Source organism: Aspergillus pseudodeflectus (genome assembly GCF_044049435.1).
Source record: "Aspergillus pseudodeflectus strain CBS 756.74 chromosome Unknown BJX68scaffold_1, whole genome shotgun sequence".
Lineage (NCBI taxonomy): Eukaryota > Fungi > Ascomycota > Eurotiomycetes > Eurotiales > Aspergillaceae > Aspergillus > Aspergillus pseudodeflectus.
This window is the reverse complement of record NW_027263777.1, coordinates 1,963,819-1,976,869: the sequence shown is the minus strand read 5'-3', so window position 1 is coordinate 1,976,869 and position 13,051 is coordinate 1,963,819. Positions and strand designations below refer to the sequence as shown.

The 13,051-nt window shown below is 51.6% G+C and overlaps 3 protein-coding genes across 3 annotated transcripts; 1 reads left to right on the top strand and 2 right to left on the bottom strand.

Moving 5' to 3' along the window:
• Positions 1-689: 689 nt before the first annotated feature.
• On the top strand, positions 690-2,432 carry BJX68DRAFT_223634 (uncharacterized protein). The gene is made up of 2 exons (XM_071038174.1): positions 690-2,007; positions 2,057-2,432. Exons 1-2 carry the CDS (start codon positions 1,824-1,826, stop codon positions 2,143-2,145), a joined length of 273 nt encoding a protein of 90 aa, XP_070906092.1. The 5' UTR covers positions 690-1,823; the 3' UTR covers positions 2,146-2,432.
• Positions 2,433-2,483: 51 nt separating this feature from the next.
• BJX68DRAFT_223633 (uncharacterized protein) lies at positions 2,484-4,109 on the bottom strand. The gene has a single exon (XM_071038173.1). The coding sequence runs from the start codon at positions 3,366-3,368 to the stop codon at positions 2,868-2,870; it is 501 nt and encodes a 166-aa protein (XP_070906091.1). The 5' UTR covers positions 3,369-4,109; the 3' UTR covers positions 2,484-2,867.
• Positions 4,110-11,792: 7,683 nt separating this feature from the next.
• On the bottom strand, positions 11,793-12,602 carry BJX68DRAFT_260800 (uncharacterized protein; the record flags this gene model as incomplete). Its single annotated transcript, XM_071043986.1, has 2 exons — positions 11,793-12,076; positions 12,425-12,602. The coding sequence occupies 2 exons, from the start codon at positions 12,600-12,602 to the stop codon at positions 11,793-11,795; spliced, it is 462 nt and encodes a 153-aa protein (XP_070906090.1).
• Positions 12,603-13,051: the final 449 nt, after the last annotated feature.

Below are 13,051 nucleotides of genomic sequence, written 5' to 3'. Positions count from 1 at the left end.
CTTGGGGGTGGAGTACCATGGTGGCCCCCCGACATAAGCCTGGATTATTTGCTAAGCCGACCAGTTTTCTCCAGCTACCGTTGTCGCTGCAAAAATTGACCACCTGTTTACCATGCGGACGCGTGGATTATTGCCTCACACTATGATTTGTTGAATCATCTTTTCATTACGCCTGCTGCTCGGCAGGAGAAAAAACGTTGACGAGCGCTGCGAGGCCCGGGAGCCTGGTGCAATTTGATAATTACTGGCACCCTTGCAATCAACATCTCTTGGGTTTAGAAGAGTTTCGCGGGATCTCGAATTGCACCCGGCTGCATTCGCCTTTGTAGCTCTTGCTCTTGCCAGCCGGCTGGCCGAGCGGTCAGGATTCAGCAAGCTGGTACCTAATGTCATTTCTCAAGCGTATGACGAAGCGCATGGCAAAGGCAATTGTGTCTTCCCCATCCGAAGAAGTCTCCTGTTGGGACACATCTTGAAGTGCAGCCATGGTAAGTCTGGTGGTGCGTGGCTTGTTAAAGACCCCAGCAAGGCATATAGTAGGTGGTGTGTTCGAGGGACCAACGCGACGTGGGTCCAGAGAAAGCCTTCAAGGGCCTCGGTCCTGGATGTCATTTTCATCGAAGCAGAGCGGATCTGGGACCGGGATATACATCTTTGACATATAACAAGCCGAACGGCGATCAGATAATCACTTTACTCTAGCTGAACGCTGAAACCCCGCATTGGACGAAGATAGCCGGCGACGCGTCACTACATCAGAGCCCTAATAAAAATCCCACAATGAGAACAGTGTGGGTAGTTATTCGTTTGGTGCCTCATGATCATAGGGCTTGTATGATTCAACGGGACAGGCTGTTACCAGATAAAAACCACTGGGGTGGGCGGGTGGTACCTTTTTTTTGGCCTTTTGCCCTTCGATGCCCGCCGCCATGATTCTTCTGACAGGATATTCGTAACCCGGAGGCTCAGGCGACGCACAGGAAAAGGCACGCTCCTATACGACGAACGTGGAACTTGCTACGACAGATAATCAAGAGGGACCTCCACGTCCGCTTGGATGTCGACGGAAATTTGAAGTATGCCGCCCTTGTAATAAAGCGCTCCTGGATGCTGCCTCCACGGTCGAGACTCCCTTTACCTTGGCAACGAGCTCCTGCTCTCTTCTGGTGGGCTTGAGCGCCCCCAGCCACCCACGACGAGGCGCAGCACACCTCGAGTTACTAGTGGCCCCGACGCGTGACGAAACTTGTGTGCCTATCCGATTTTAGGTATATAGGCTCATTGGAGGAACATCGGGTTCTGTCCATCGTAGAGAGGAACGAACATTCAGCAACCACTGACGAATAGTCTTGTTGTATTGGCAGAGAACAGGCAGCCGCGAATGTGATTACGCTCCTCTTTCGCAGGTCCACCATGACTCAAGCTCAGGTGTGAGTGCCCCCCACCCCATGTGCAAGAGTGCATGCTGTCCGACTGGGAAGGAGTCCATCGCCAACGGTGTTTCTTGTTAAAAGGCAAAGCTGGCTTCTGGTACCTGAACCGACGTAGAGATGGCAGTTTCAATTATCATCCACGAGAACGACGACATCGTATGCACCCCAGGATGCCTTCGGGGGCTGTGGCAGACTAGAAGAAAATCAATCCATTATCAGGAACAGGGTTCAATCAGGCCCGGGCAGAGTCCGGAAAAAGTCAATTCCACACGGGGGAAGCGCTATTAAGAGGAAAGAGTAGACCACCTGCAGCCTGGTTGAAGACCTGCTCAAATTCACCTACCCGTGTGGAATTCTGGCTTGACCCACCAACTCTTGGCATCCATCTGGATGAGCTGCCTACACCAGCGTAGCACGAGGTCATTGACAGCGGGGGTAGGTTGGGGTCTGCTCATCTCAATGTCTTTCGCCATGACCAAACAAGACAGACAACCTTGGGACGAACCACATAACGGCACAGGCTCAGACGAACCAACCTTTGCCGTAACTCCTACCACGGGGTCACGGGAGTATTCTGCTGCAAATTAGCGCATGTCCATGATTAAAGTAGGATATAGACTTACCCTGCAACAGCAGACCACGTACACGCGAGGACAGAGCCAAGACGGCATTACTACAGAGACAGCCTGAGTCTGGCGAAAGCCTTCCGTAACTCTTCCGACGAGATACGAGTACAGGACGACTGATAGAGACACTGTCGTGCGAACACTTCCAAAGCTTGACAAAATGCAGGCGAGCAGACGCGAGAAAACTGGGAGGATGTTGCAGAAGCCTTCCCGAGAACCCAGAAAAGGGGAGAACTTGCCCAAGAGACTCCAGATAGATTATGAGCGTGTTCAAGGATAGTTCTTCAATGCTTGGGCGCCGGTACCATGAACTGCGGGTTCATCTACCACCGGGAAACGTACAGAGCAAATGTGCCCGATAGAGAGATTTCGTACATCCTCGGGCAAAGCAACCGTTGCTTCGGCTCAAGTTGAAACGACTTGGCTTCTTGCTCCACCATCTTTGAGTGTTGGTGAGTTGCATCGTCAGGAAGCCCAATAAGCCAAAACAAACTTGGTTCCAATGCGAGACACGGCTGTTCTATTCTGGAGACAATCACCTGGAGTCTTCCTGCACCGTTTCCGGCTCGGGTAGATTGCCTCTCGACTAGACCCGGATAGTCCAGGCCGTTGACAGGATGAGATTATTGGCCTGGTGGTTTCGGTCCCTGATGTGACTAGATCCCGAAATACCTGGCATAGAGTAGTCCTGCTGGGTGCCTATTTGGAGTAAGGATGTTATCAAATGTTACCCTAGAATCGGTAGGTCGGCTGCGTAGGAGCATCCTTACCCCTTTCCTGCACCCCTGCCTCAGGAAGAATACTTTCATCATGTGGCGCAACCAGTCCAGACTGCAGATGCGCTTGTTCCATGTTTTGGGCGGCAATGGAAGTTGGCACTCTCTGGTTCGGGCACAACTAACCAGGCGTGAGGGCCGCAGTCCAGAGAAGCGAGCTTGCGGCGGTATGTGCTTTGCTTCACGGCAGCTTCTTCCCAGGGGAAGTTAGATCTCCATTTCCAAGCCTGAGGTATCATGGGCTTGTTGGGGAACTTTGTAAAGCAGCTAGCAAACCAGGCGAGCCCGAGGAGATTCAGGTTTATCAGGGAATATCTTGAATGTAGACAACCCTCGCTGAGTCCACATTTCCATATTTTCCGGCTTGTTGGCCATGGACTACCCGAGTCCTCGAATCTTACAGAACTATTGTTCTTTCGAGTCATGGCCACCGGTGCTCGATTCCTGGTGGAAGACGTTGACCCACTTGAAGGCTCTGGGGACATGAGGTCAACCCCAATTTGCCTGAGCTTGTCGGGGTCAGACTGAGGCATGGCCCAGAGTTAGGGCCTGGCGATAACTGCTCAGCCCTGCAGCCAATCCTTTGCCCCCCAGACTAACTCAGCTAGTTCGACAAGACTCTCTTGTGAGAGCGCGATGTTCCTTTCACCGGGGTCTGTTGGCAAGCGACCCATCATGTCCCTGAAAGGAATTTCGCTACTGGTAATGGCTGTCGATTCGGCGGAGGACGCTGATGGTCTTCGGGCGTGATTTTGATGATCCTCACCATATTTCTTCGCTCCAGCCTGTTGCAAGTGTTCGACAGCCGGGCCACATTGCTGTACTGACTGGGATAGCAGCCTGTCTCTATTTGCTTACGGTGAAAATGCTGAAGTGTGCGATATTGAAAAGTCCGATCTCAAACGACGAAAGAGTCGTGATTGGATCATGTTTATTCCCAGGCATCAACTCCATTCTCAGATACCATCAAGAGTCGTTTCCTTGGCGAGAATATGGTATAGGTGCTAATTGTTCCTTGCACCCATACCATCGCCAAGTCGGGTTGGTACGGGAGATTGACAGGGTTCTCGTTTCTCCAAGCAAGGTCGATATGGCCGATGAATCGTCATTGCGAGGATGGGGGATTGCGCAGTAGCAGAATACGAATCCCAGGATGGGTTCGCGATTCGGGCAACTCAGGACGAAGATTTGCAATTCCTTTGATTGCCTGAAAGTACATGCCGCATATAACCTTTCGCTTTTTGAGGCTGTTCTCCATGCTCAGTTAAGTTTGAATGGTCGGGAGGATGAGCCGTGCATCTGACCTGAATCGGCATCCGCGGAAGTTGATCTCCTGATTCAAAATAAGCCTGACAACGCGCCGTAATCTTGGTGATATACGGCAAAGCGCAGCGAGCTGCAGTCCCCTGGTAAAGGGCGTGTATATTAGAATGTGGCTTCTGCGTTGAGTTCGCGCACTGTTGCCCTTTTGTAATGGTTGGAACGAAGAGGCTCTGATGCATATAATAGTTTACCTGGCTCAGGACTAAATAGCCACGGACCATTATCTCCTTTTATCCCTCAAAGAACCCGCACAAGCTAAAGGAACAATAAGCTCGCTGATCGATTGTCTCGAGCCGCCCTGTTCCATACCGCCCGAGGAGTGCCTGCGGGTAGCGGAGAGGGTTGAGGAACGGTCGTATCGCGAGCAGCTGGCGCTGCCCAGATGTTGACCAAGGTTGTCGAAAAACGGCCGCGACCGACAAGGCGAGGGTCAAGGGGGGCCGCGGGCAGAGGCGGACCAGGCAAAGAAACAAGGTGGTTGAATGCTGATATCGAAATCCTGGCTTGGGCTGACTGCTCCCATCCCACTAACAAGTCTTTCGCATGGACACACTATCCAGAGGATCAAGGGAAGGGCAACAAAACCTGCAAGGAGCGATATGTACCCATGCTTGACAAAAGCTGATAGCCTTGAGGGGAGCAGCAGGTGTATGGGATTTCAGTTTTCGCCAGGGCGCTTCACTAATCCTACGCCGGTGTATTCGACTTCGGCGTCAGGCAAGAGGGACACGAAAATCACCAACCCGTTCCTGTACGTGGCATGAGTTCAGAGCCGGTGGAAACTCGAAATCAGCTATCCGATCCATATATCCGGCGTGGACTGACACTGGGTAGCTGTGCAACCAAGGGTGGCCATATAACCCATGCACTGTGTTTTCTCTTCGCAGAACATACCACTTCCGTCAGAGAGACGTCTCGACTGCCAGAAGGTCTAGACTTTGAGCGTGTAAGGAACGCCCGGCCCTGGCTAGCGTCCACTTCTGGCATAAACATGGGTGTCTGGTAAAGAGCGCAATGCAAACTGGCCATAAAGATGGTTTTTGGAGGTTCCGCCATCAGCTAAAGTGGGAAACCTTCTAGATTGCAGTAGAGGATCCGCTCTAGAAAGATGTCCAGCGCATAACCCAGAAGCATTGAAGATCGATACACAGGGCGAGGAAAACTTTAGTTCTGGCAAGATTTGAAAGCCCGAAAAGTGACAGAAAATCTTTGCCCTGAGAGATACCCCCTGCCATCTCTACTTTGATCTTGGTAGCGCTCACACCGCCGCAAAAGCCCAGGCATTGTGCAACCAGAGGAGTACACCTCCCACCAGAATCATTCCCTGCTTCCAGCCACAGTTTTCGGTAAGCATATGAGAGAGCTTCTCCATAAAGACGTCGCTGGAGAGCACTGCACCGGAACTTGAACATAATAAACCCACATGTTCTCGAGGCTGGGACAATTTCCCGCCTGTCCAGGTTCCGACATCGACAGTAATCTCTCTCCCGTCGTTCGTGGTTCGCTTGACGTCGATAATCCCGCCGTTCTCGCTATACATTCAACGTGGCTGCCAAGTCAGGGGGCCTTGAGTCAGAGCTCTTCCGAGGATCATCATATTGAATGAATCTCTGAGAAGGCGGTGGCGCTGCTGCAGGACGTGTCGGGATTGGGTAGTACCACAGCGGTGCTGCATGTGTGCTGGAATATCCATCACTATGCTCGTTGACATGGCGGGCTGACACGGAATCGAGGGAAAAATGCGTCCCGAGACAGTTGCGGAAACCGCCGCGCAAGGATGTCGACTGTCCAACATACACCAAGGGCTTATTGGTAGCGTGCTCAAGACAAGGACGTAGATACCCCAGAAGTCGGGTGGGCAATACGACCTAATGAAGGGACTTGAGAACAGCGATACTAATAGGAGTATCTGCAAGTAACAAAAAGCCCAGAAGCCATAGTAAGATTCGAAATCTAGAGGCCGCGTAGTCTAATGACCTTGACTTCTTCGTATAATTATTACTTACTTATAATGCAGAGCTCTATCTAGGTAATAAATTAGATAATTACTATTGAGGTCAGACTTTAGAGCTTTATGGCTTGCGTTAAGCGAACCATCTGGTACCCCCTTACCCATGGAATCTCAGGCATCCTAGTTTGAGCCGAGGCCAGGCCGAGGTTCCATCTGTTGAATCTCTTTCGAGAATAATGTCTCGAACCTTTGTTCTGACCCAGATGATGAGGCACGGGGCCGGGCGTAGATGAGTGGTGCTGTGGAGGTTTGCATCAACCTAGCTAATGTTGCCAGAAAGCATTTCGAGGGGGTGGGGGCGGTTGGGCTGGCGGCGGAAGACATTTCTGGGGCGGCGAGATTGTTTGTCAACTTGATTGATTGTTTTAAACTGGTGGTCCAGGAAGTTTTGGTATTCGCAGTTGGTAATAGGAGGGAGAGAATAGGACTGATGGAATCAAATGCACCTGTTGGGTCCTCGCCCTCTGGGTACTCTTCAGGTTATCCAGTCTAGCTTTTTCTGCTATCTCAGCACAGTGTCCCGAAAAAGCCTCCCTGGAACCGAGCAAGAAATGATGTGGACTGCAGTGTGCGTATCAAGTTCCGTTCCATGAGGTAGCATGGTACGTTGCAATGACAAACGCCGCCCCCCCGCCCTGATAACAAGTTATACCCAGAGTGTGCATCGTGTCGTTGCGGTGGACTTTTTGGTAACCACGATCAAAGATTTGCCCGTATGGCTTTGGCTTCCGCGTTTTTTTCCTATGTCCAGTGACGCCGCTGGGTGGGGGTACTGACCAGTGGGTGTAACAACCAGCAGGGCTCGGGTCCCCCTCTTCATGTGGATACTAAAAGTAGACTCAGCGATGAGGCTCGTATGCCACGAGACATTGGTGGGAGACACGCCATCCATAGTTATGGACGCAAACCCTAGGAACATTTGTATCTAATGAAGAGCAGTATATTCATTGATAGCAGGAGAAATGGTCTCGGCATTCAGTGAACAGGCCAGGTTCAGGTGGGCGGTCGATATACCTCTCATGATTATAGGTAGGAAACGTAAGGTTCGGTAGACATGAGACGAGGACGGTAAGCTTAGGTTGGAGTAAACGTAGCAGCTTCCGCGTTCAGATCTGACCTTCTTGATGAAGCCTCAGAAAGAGGGGATAGAGACTGTGGCCTCAAAACTGGTTGACTTTTCTCTGGGCCAATAAACAGAAACATGAACAATAACATAGAACAGGCACTACCACCTGTTTGTGGCCTTAGTACCATCTCTGGCTCGGTAAGAACTTACGTTGCGTACCAACGAGAATGACTCTGATCATGATGTCCTCAGGTGGTGCGCCTACCACGATAACCCCCATGGGAACCACCTAAGGCACCACCTCCCTGACTTCAGAAACCTCGAAAAACGCCTCCATGCCTCCAAGGGCCACCGCGTCCCGCAACCCTAAGGAGACCTGCAGCCAGGGTGCCAGAATTAGGGCAGGAATGGGGTGGGAAGCGGCGGCCGGAGGAGTGGATGATTCAGGAAGAGCAGACACAGGAGTGCGACTCAGATTATGTTCTTGGTTGCCTGTCTAATGTAGACTAGTGACTCGCATCCAGTTCATTGAGAAGAAGGAGACATGCTTTTCTTTTGGCTTTTTTTTTTGTCGGTCAACACCGTTTTGCTGGTTCGAGTCAGCTCGGTGGTTTATTCCATCATTCCATCATTTCATCGTGCAACCTGTGTAGCTGAGGTAGTAGGCCATGCAACTGCCAAACTGCGGTCAAGGTTCGATTGCGCGGTGGTGGCGGTGGCTGGGAGAGGAGAAGCCCCGGAAAGTGACGGAGATCCTGGAGAAAATGCCAGAGAGGAGGAGCCAGTTCCATGGTGGTGGAAGAGCAGATGCAGACGACCGTACGGGGACGTCTCCATCGTTGTCCGACGTTCATCTCCGTCACTATCCGAATCGGGTCCGTCGCTGGTATTTCATTGTCCCCAGATGATTCCCAGTGTGATCAAGGATGAGCCACTTTTCGGAAGAGGTACTCGAGGGTGAATCCTGCTCGTCATTCCTACGGTATACTCTGCTGACATGCTGGTTGAGGACTTGCTGATGCTTTAATACTCTGCCGTAGCCTGGGTGGACAGACACACATAAAGTCAAAGGATGACCACTTGGATGCCTATCGGGTCTTTCGCCCGAGCACTAGGATGAGAAGGGACAATACGAGGCCGCTGTACGGAGGCCGACTCTAATAGGCGACGCAAGGTATCCTCGACAGGCAGATTCCACTCCGAGCCATATACTAGGAGTCGACCTCAAAGCATCCCGAGCCTGGACCGGCTGCGGAAAGCTCCAGACAGAAGAATCTGCCGTGATATAGCAACGCTGTAGCACGACATGTACCATTCAGGGTCGTCGATCTGGCTCCTTCACTCAATAAAAACTCGGAGTCCCAATTTGGCTAAAGGGTGTTTGAATTGTTATGATGCCAGACGCTGGAATGGCAAAGCCACATAACCAGAAGCCACTGCATTGTGACACTCCTATCTGCACACAGGCGCCAACAGCCGTACGCATGGTACTCGTCCTGGTTTCTCTTAGCATTGGGAAGAATGGTAGAGTTTGTCCATCGAAGCCATTTCCCGAATGACGCTAGTCGGATGGACGGCACAAATTCGGCGTGATATCCTTGAGACAGGATTGGTACTGGTAGACCATGGTTCTCGGTCCTTCCGCAGAATAAATCACCATCGTGGACCACTATTCATCCGGGGAAACTCCAATCGCTTGTTTTTATAGGCTTTCCTCATGCTCCTGTTGCTACTGCGTTGGCATTCGTCAATCCCAGCATCCGTTCTCTTGCTAATCTGGCCCAACAAACAATGCCTGAGTTGTGCTCTTCTGTGTATAGCCAAGGCCCGCTTACAGGCATCCATTTGATCCTTGCCGATCATTTATGATGAGCAGTACATGTACAGGTTGTTGTGCGTCCCAAAAGGATACACGTGTTTGACCAAGTCGGTTTTTTCGGCCGGATTGTTGGCCTCAAGTACGTTTCCCCACGAATTGCCCCTGAAGCCTGAACCTGAACCCTTCACGGACCGTAATACCAGGCGAGGATTTGGCCCATTTCCGTGCACGACCACCGCGGATGACCTTATGACCCGGCTATAGGAGAGGGTTCTTGGTTCACCACATACTTTCCTTTTGAACATTATAGACAACGAGCGCTGAGCTTATGGTTGGCTGGACTGCTGAAGATACTTCAAGTTGTTCTAAACCATGAAAAATCACAGGAAGGACAGGGTAACGGGTTGAAGCCGGGGAAGAGAAGAAGCGAGGTTTTGGGGAAAGAAAAGGAATGAGGCCTCAAAGAGTATTGCCTGCAAACAACCGGGCCTTTTTGTCTATATATCAGTTGGTGCAACTTGCAAGAATCATTTCCTGCAGTCTCATAGATCCAATATATACCACTTTGGCGAGCATTCTTTTCTGGGTATCATCCAGGCCCTTAGATGGCCTCGACTTCATCCTGATGGTAATGTTGGCTCTAAAACATTTCACGAGGGACAAGTGCCATGCCATTCCGTTCAGAACTCGACCAGGATAGTCAGCTTTAGTTTATGTGAGAGAACTACGTGCTGGGTGCCACATTCCCTGTACTTTGTGATCCTTTCCAGGGTGGACCGCCAGCTTACCACCCCTGAAGTCTGAGAGCCAAACCTGGCTCATCTGGGTAGATCTGCTTTTCTAGCCACCGCGCCAGAATGCGGGCCGAACGCGTCAACAACTTGTCGAGTATACGACCGCACATTGCGCCCAGACACAGGCGCCTTCAACGAAGACAGCATACGGCCAATGGATGGTATACGTTTGATAGCAAATCCAGCATCAAGAATTGATAGGGCTATTTGATCTTCGACGCTTTCCGGGAGGCCCCGGGCCTCAGGGCTGCTGGAAGCTGTTTCTGTTGCGGCCGATTAATATGGGACCCGGCGGTATGTTCCGTGCCAACCATTTTCTTTCCGAAACCGCAGACTTGGCTTCTCATGAGGCAAAGAAGGGCATGAGGACTTTGTCCTTGCTTTGTACCACTCTGGGCTCTCGAGCGCATGTCTGCTCAGCGTGCGAGACAAGTCCTGGCCTTTGTGAACCTGCTTAACAATTGGCTGGCAAACTGATCTCACTTTGCCGCGCCCATAGGAAAGGACTAATAACATGGTCTTGCGAGCGGGGGCCTTGGGCCTTGGGGCGAATGCAAAGCTGGCATTACAGGCTTTGATCCTCCTTCCTAGCCCTAGTCAGAAGGCCGCAGCCCCCCCACAGCCCTTAAAGACGCAGCCTTGAATGTTGTGGAAACACGACGAAAGGGAATTGCTAACATTGGTGATAGCTCTTTCTGCTTAAGAGAGCAACTCCTGTGCCCACGGAGTAGGCAGTTGTTGCACCTCACGCCAATCCCTCTGGAAATGCACTGTACAAACACCAGGCTTGGACTAAGTTTGTAGCATGCACCACACTCCGAACTCAGGGACAGACTGCGTCGCGGTAGGAACCACAGGTTCAGTTGGAGCGACTTCGCATGAGGCTGTCACCATCGCGGTAGAAGGTCCAGCTGATGTAAAACGTCCTGATAGTCCTTCGTAGGCATACGCTGGTATGGTTCGCCTTTGGAGTTGTAGCCGAGAACTTGGGCCAGATCCACCGGAGGAATTGACCCTGCCAATAAGCACTAATATTTAACCATAGAGTATGGGAATTCACAAACAGAGTTCGGTCAGGCTTGATCGCTTAATGCGGATATCTTCAGCTCCCGCCTTCCTGGCCTTCTGTTTACCGCCATCTTTGGCTGTTTTGGTCTTTGTAACCTTGGTCCTTGTAGGGACGGTTTTAGAAACTGGGGCGTCAGACTCTCCAAGGGGGTTGTTTCCCAAGGTGCCATCTCTATTAGTATCACGAATCTCGGGTTGCGCCTCTAAATCATGTTGTCCGCCTCATCAACCTCGCTTGTGTGGCGAGCTTCGGGCTGAGCGGCTGGGCTGGCTGGGTCACCTGCTTCCTGGCCAGGACCCGGGTTCAAGACCTCGGCTGGTTCCACAGCAAGTAGCTTTTGGCCTTCGCGAGCCTACTCTACTAGAGAAGTTGGGTCGTAGTACCAGGGTGAGACAACCTTGGCGGCAAGCAAAGTGGCGACACGGGTGGAAGGTAATATGTCAAGTAATCATGGGATGCCTAAGCTACCTTCACTCACGAGCAGACAGGGGCCGGTTGAAACCAAGGCAGGGGCCACGTCATATTGGGCTGTCAGTGAACTACCATGACTGGTAACTTAGTCTGTGTCTGTTGCAGGCGCCTCTTTTCAATGGTATCGTGATATCAGCATCACGGGACGCAGAAGTGTAACAGATTAACTGTTGTGCTAGATGTAAGACTGTAGAAGCAGATTCCGACACATAGTACATGTTGGCCCATGCATTTTCTTCCTTTTCTTCCCCTCTGGTGACCCGGGGACCCGCGGCAACGCGTCGCTCAATCCCTTTCCAGTAGCACCCACTGTAGTAGGCACCCCCTTGAAAGGCCAGGACCGCTTCGTCCTCGTCACGTCACGGGTCTCTTCGCGATTGTTTGCTTTAGTTCCTCTCTGACTACTACGCATTGCGCATATAGATTGGTCCAATTTCAGTTTTCTGACCAGCAGAACCAAGCTTGAGAGAGTCCGGGTACTGGAACACGGTTGGCCGAGCGATGGAACGTACATCAGGGGGATTGGGGTGTTCAAACATCGCCAACCGAATAAGTTTGTGGTTTAAAAAGGGGAGAGGCGAGAACAGCCCACCGTCGATTGTTTCGATGTGGGTCAATGATTCGTTTTTCAGGGAGTGTGCCATAGTCGTGATAGCCTCGCGCAGTCCCTGTTGGCGGTCGAGGGCCGCTTCTCCAGCATGTAATTAGTAAGTGAATAGGAGGGTTTTCCTTGTCCTTTATCTACCCAGACCCTAGAAACTGATACATGCTAGTAGAGGCCCGCCCGTGGTACTGGTACTGCCCGAATTCGGCCAAATGCCTTTGTAGGTGATCAGAACAATCACTAGGAGGACCGCGCACGCTGACACATGGCGCCATCATGGTTTGGTATAGGTGGTTCCAAAAGCAATACAACGGACAGTTAGGCCAGGGTTCGCGAAACATGACAAGCTGTCTCTTGCGCACCTTGGAACCGGAGCCCAATAGCTATGAGAACTGTTTAGAGTAGAAAACACTTAGCTGACCAGGTCCACACCAGTGTGGTGGAGACATTGGCGGATCCGTGCCAGGGAAGGCAATCGGGAGCCCATTGCGTTGAAGAGGCGCCCTGTGTAAACCACATGTTGTGTCCTCGCATTCAGCTTCGCCTCATTCCATTCCAGGCTTTTCAGCTTCGTTGCGCGAGCCATCGCGATTTTGTTACCCAAGTCCATTGTGGCACCGTCGAAGGAAGGTGATATCTCGCCTGTTCAGAATAGGCTTGGGACACAAAGCTCCGTCATGAGCGGCTTGCATGCCGCAAAGCCGAGTGGAACATTCTCCGGGTTATAATTGCCAAGCCCTTTATTTGTTGTATCTGCGCAGATGTTTTCACATCCTCCTTTCTGGTTGTCCAGACGCGTACCTCCCAATCATAGGGAGTCATTTCTGTTGCTCCAATCGACAGCTTTGCCATTAGATTCCTCCTCGTCGGACTTTGACTCCACCTCCTTGGGATCCTCTACTGCGGCAACCATGCGTAGCCTTTCTCGCAGACGTTAAATACTTATAGCGCGTCGGAGACGAGCATGGTACTAGCAATCGAAACAACCAAACCGGCCTCGTCAGACAGATGGAAGCCAGGGGCCTTGACGGGTCGCTTTGTAGTATGGCCCCGTGCCGG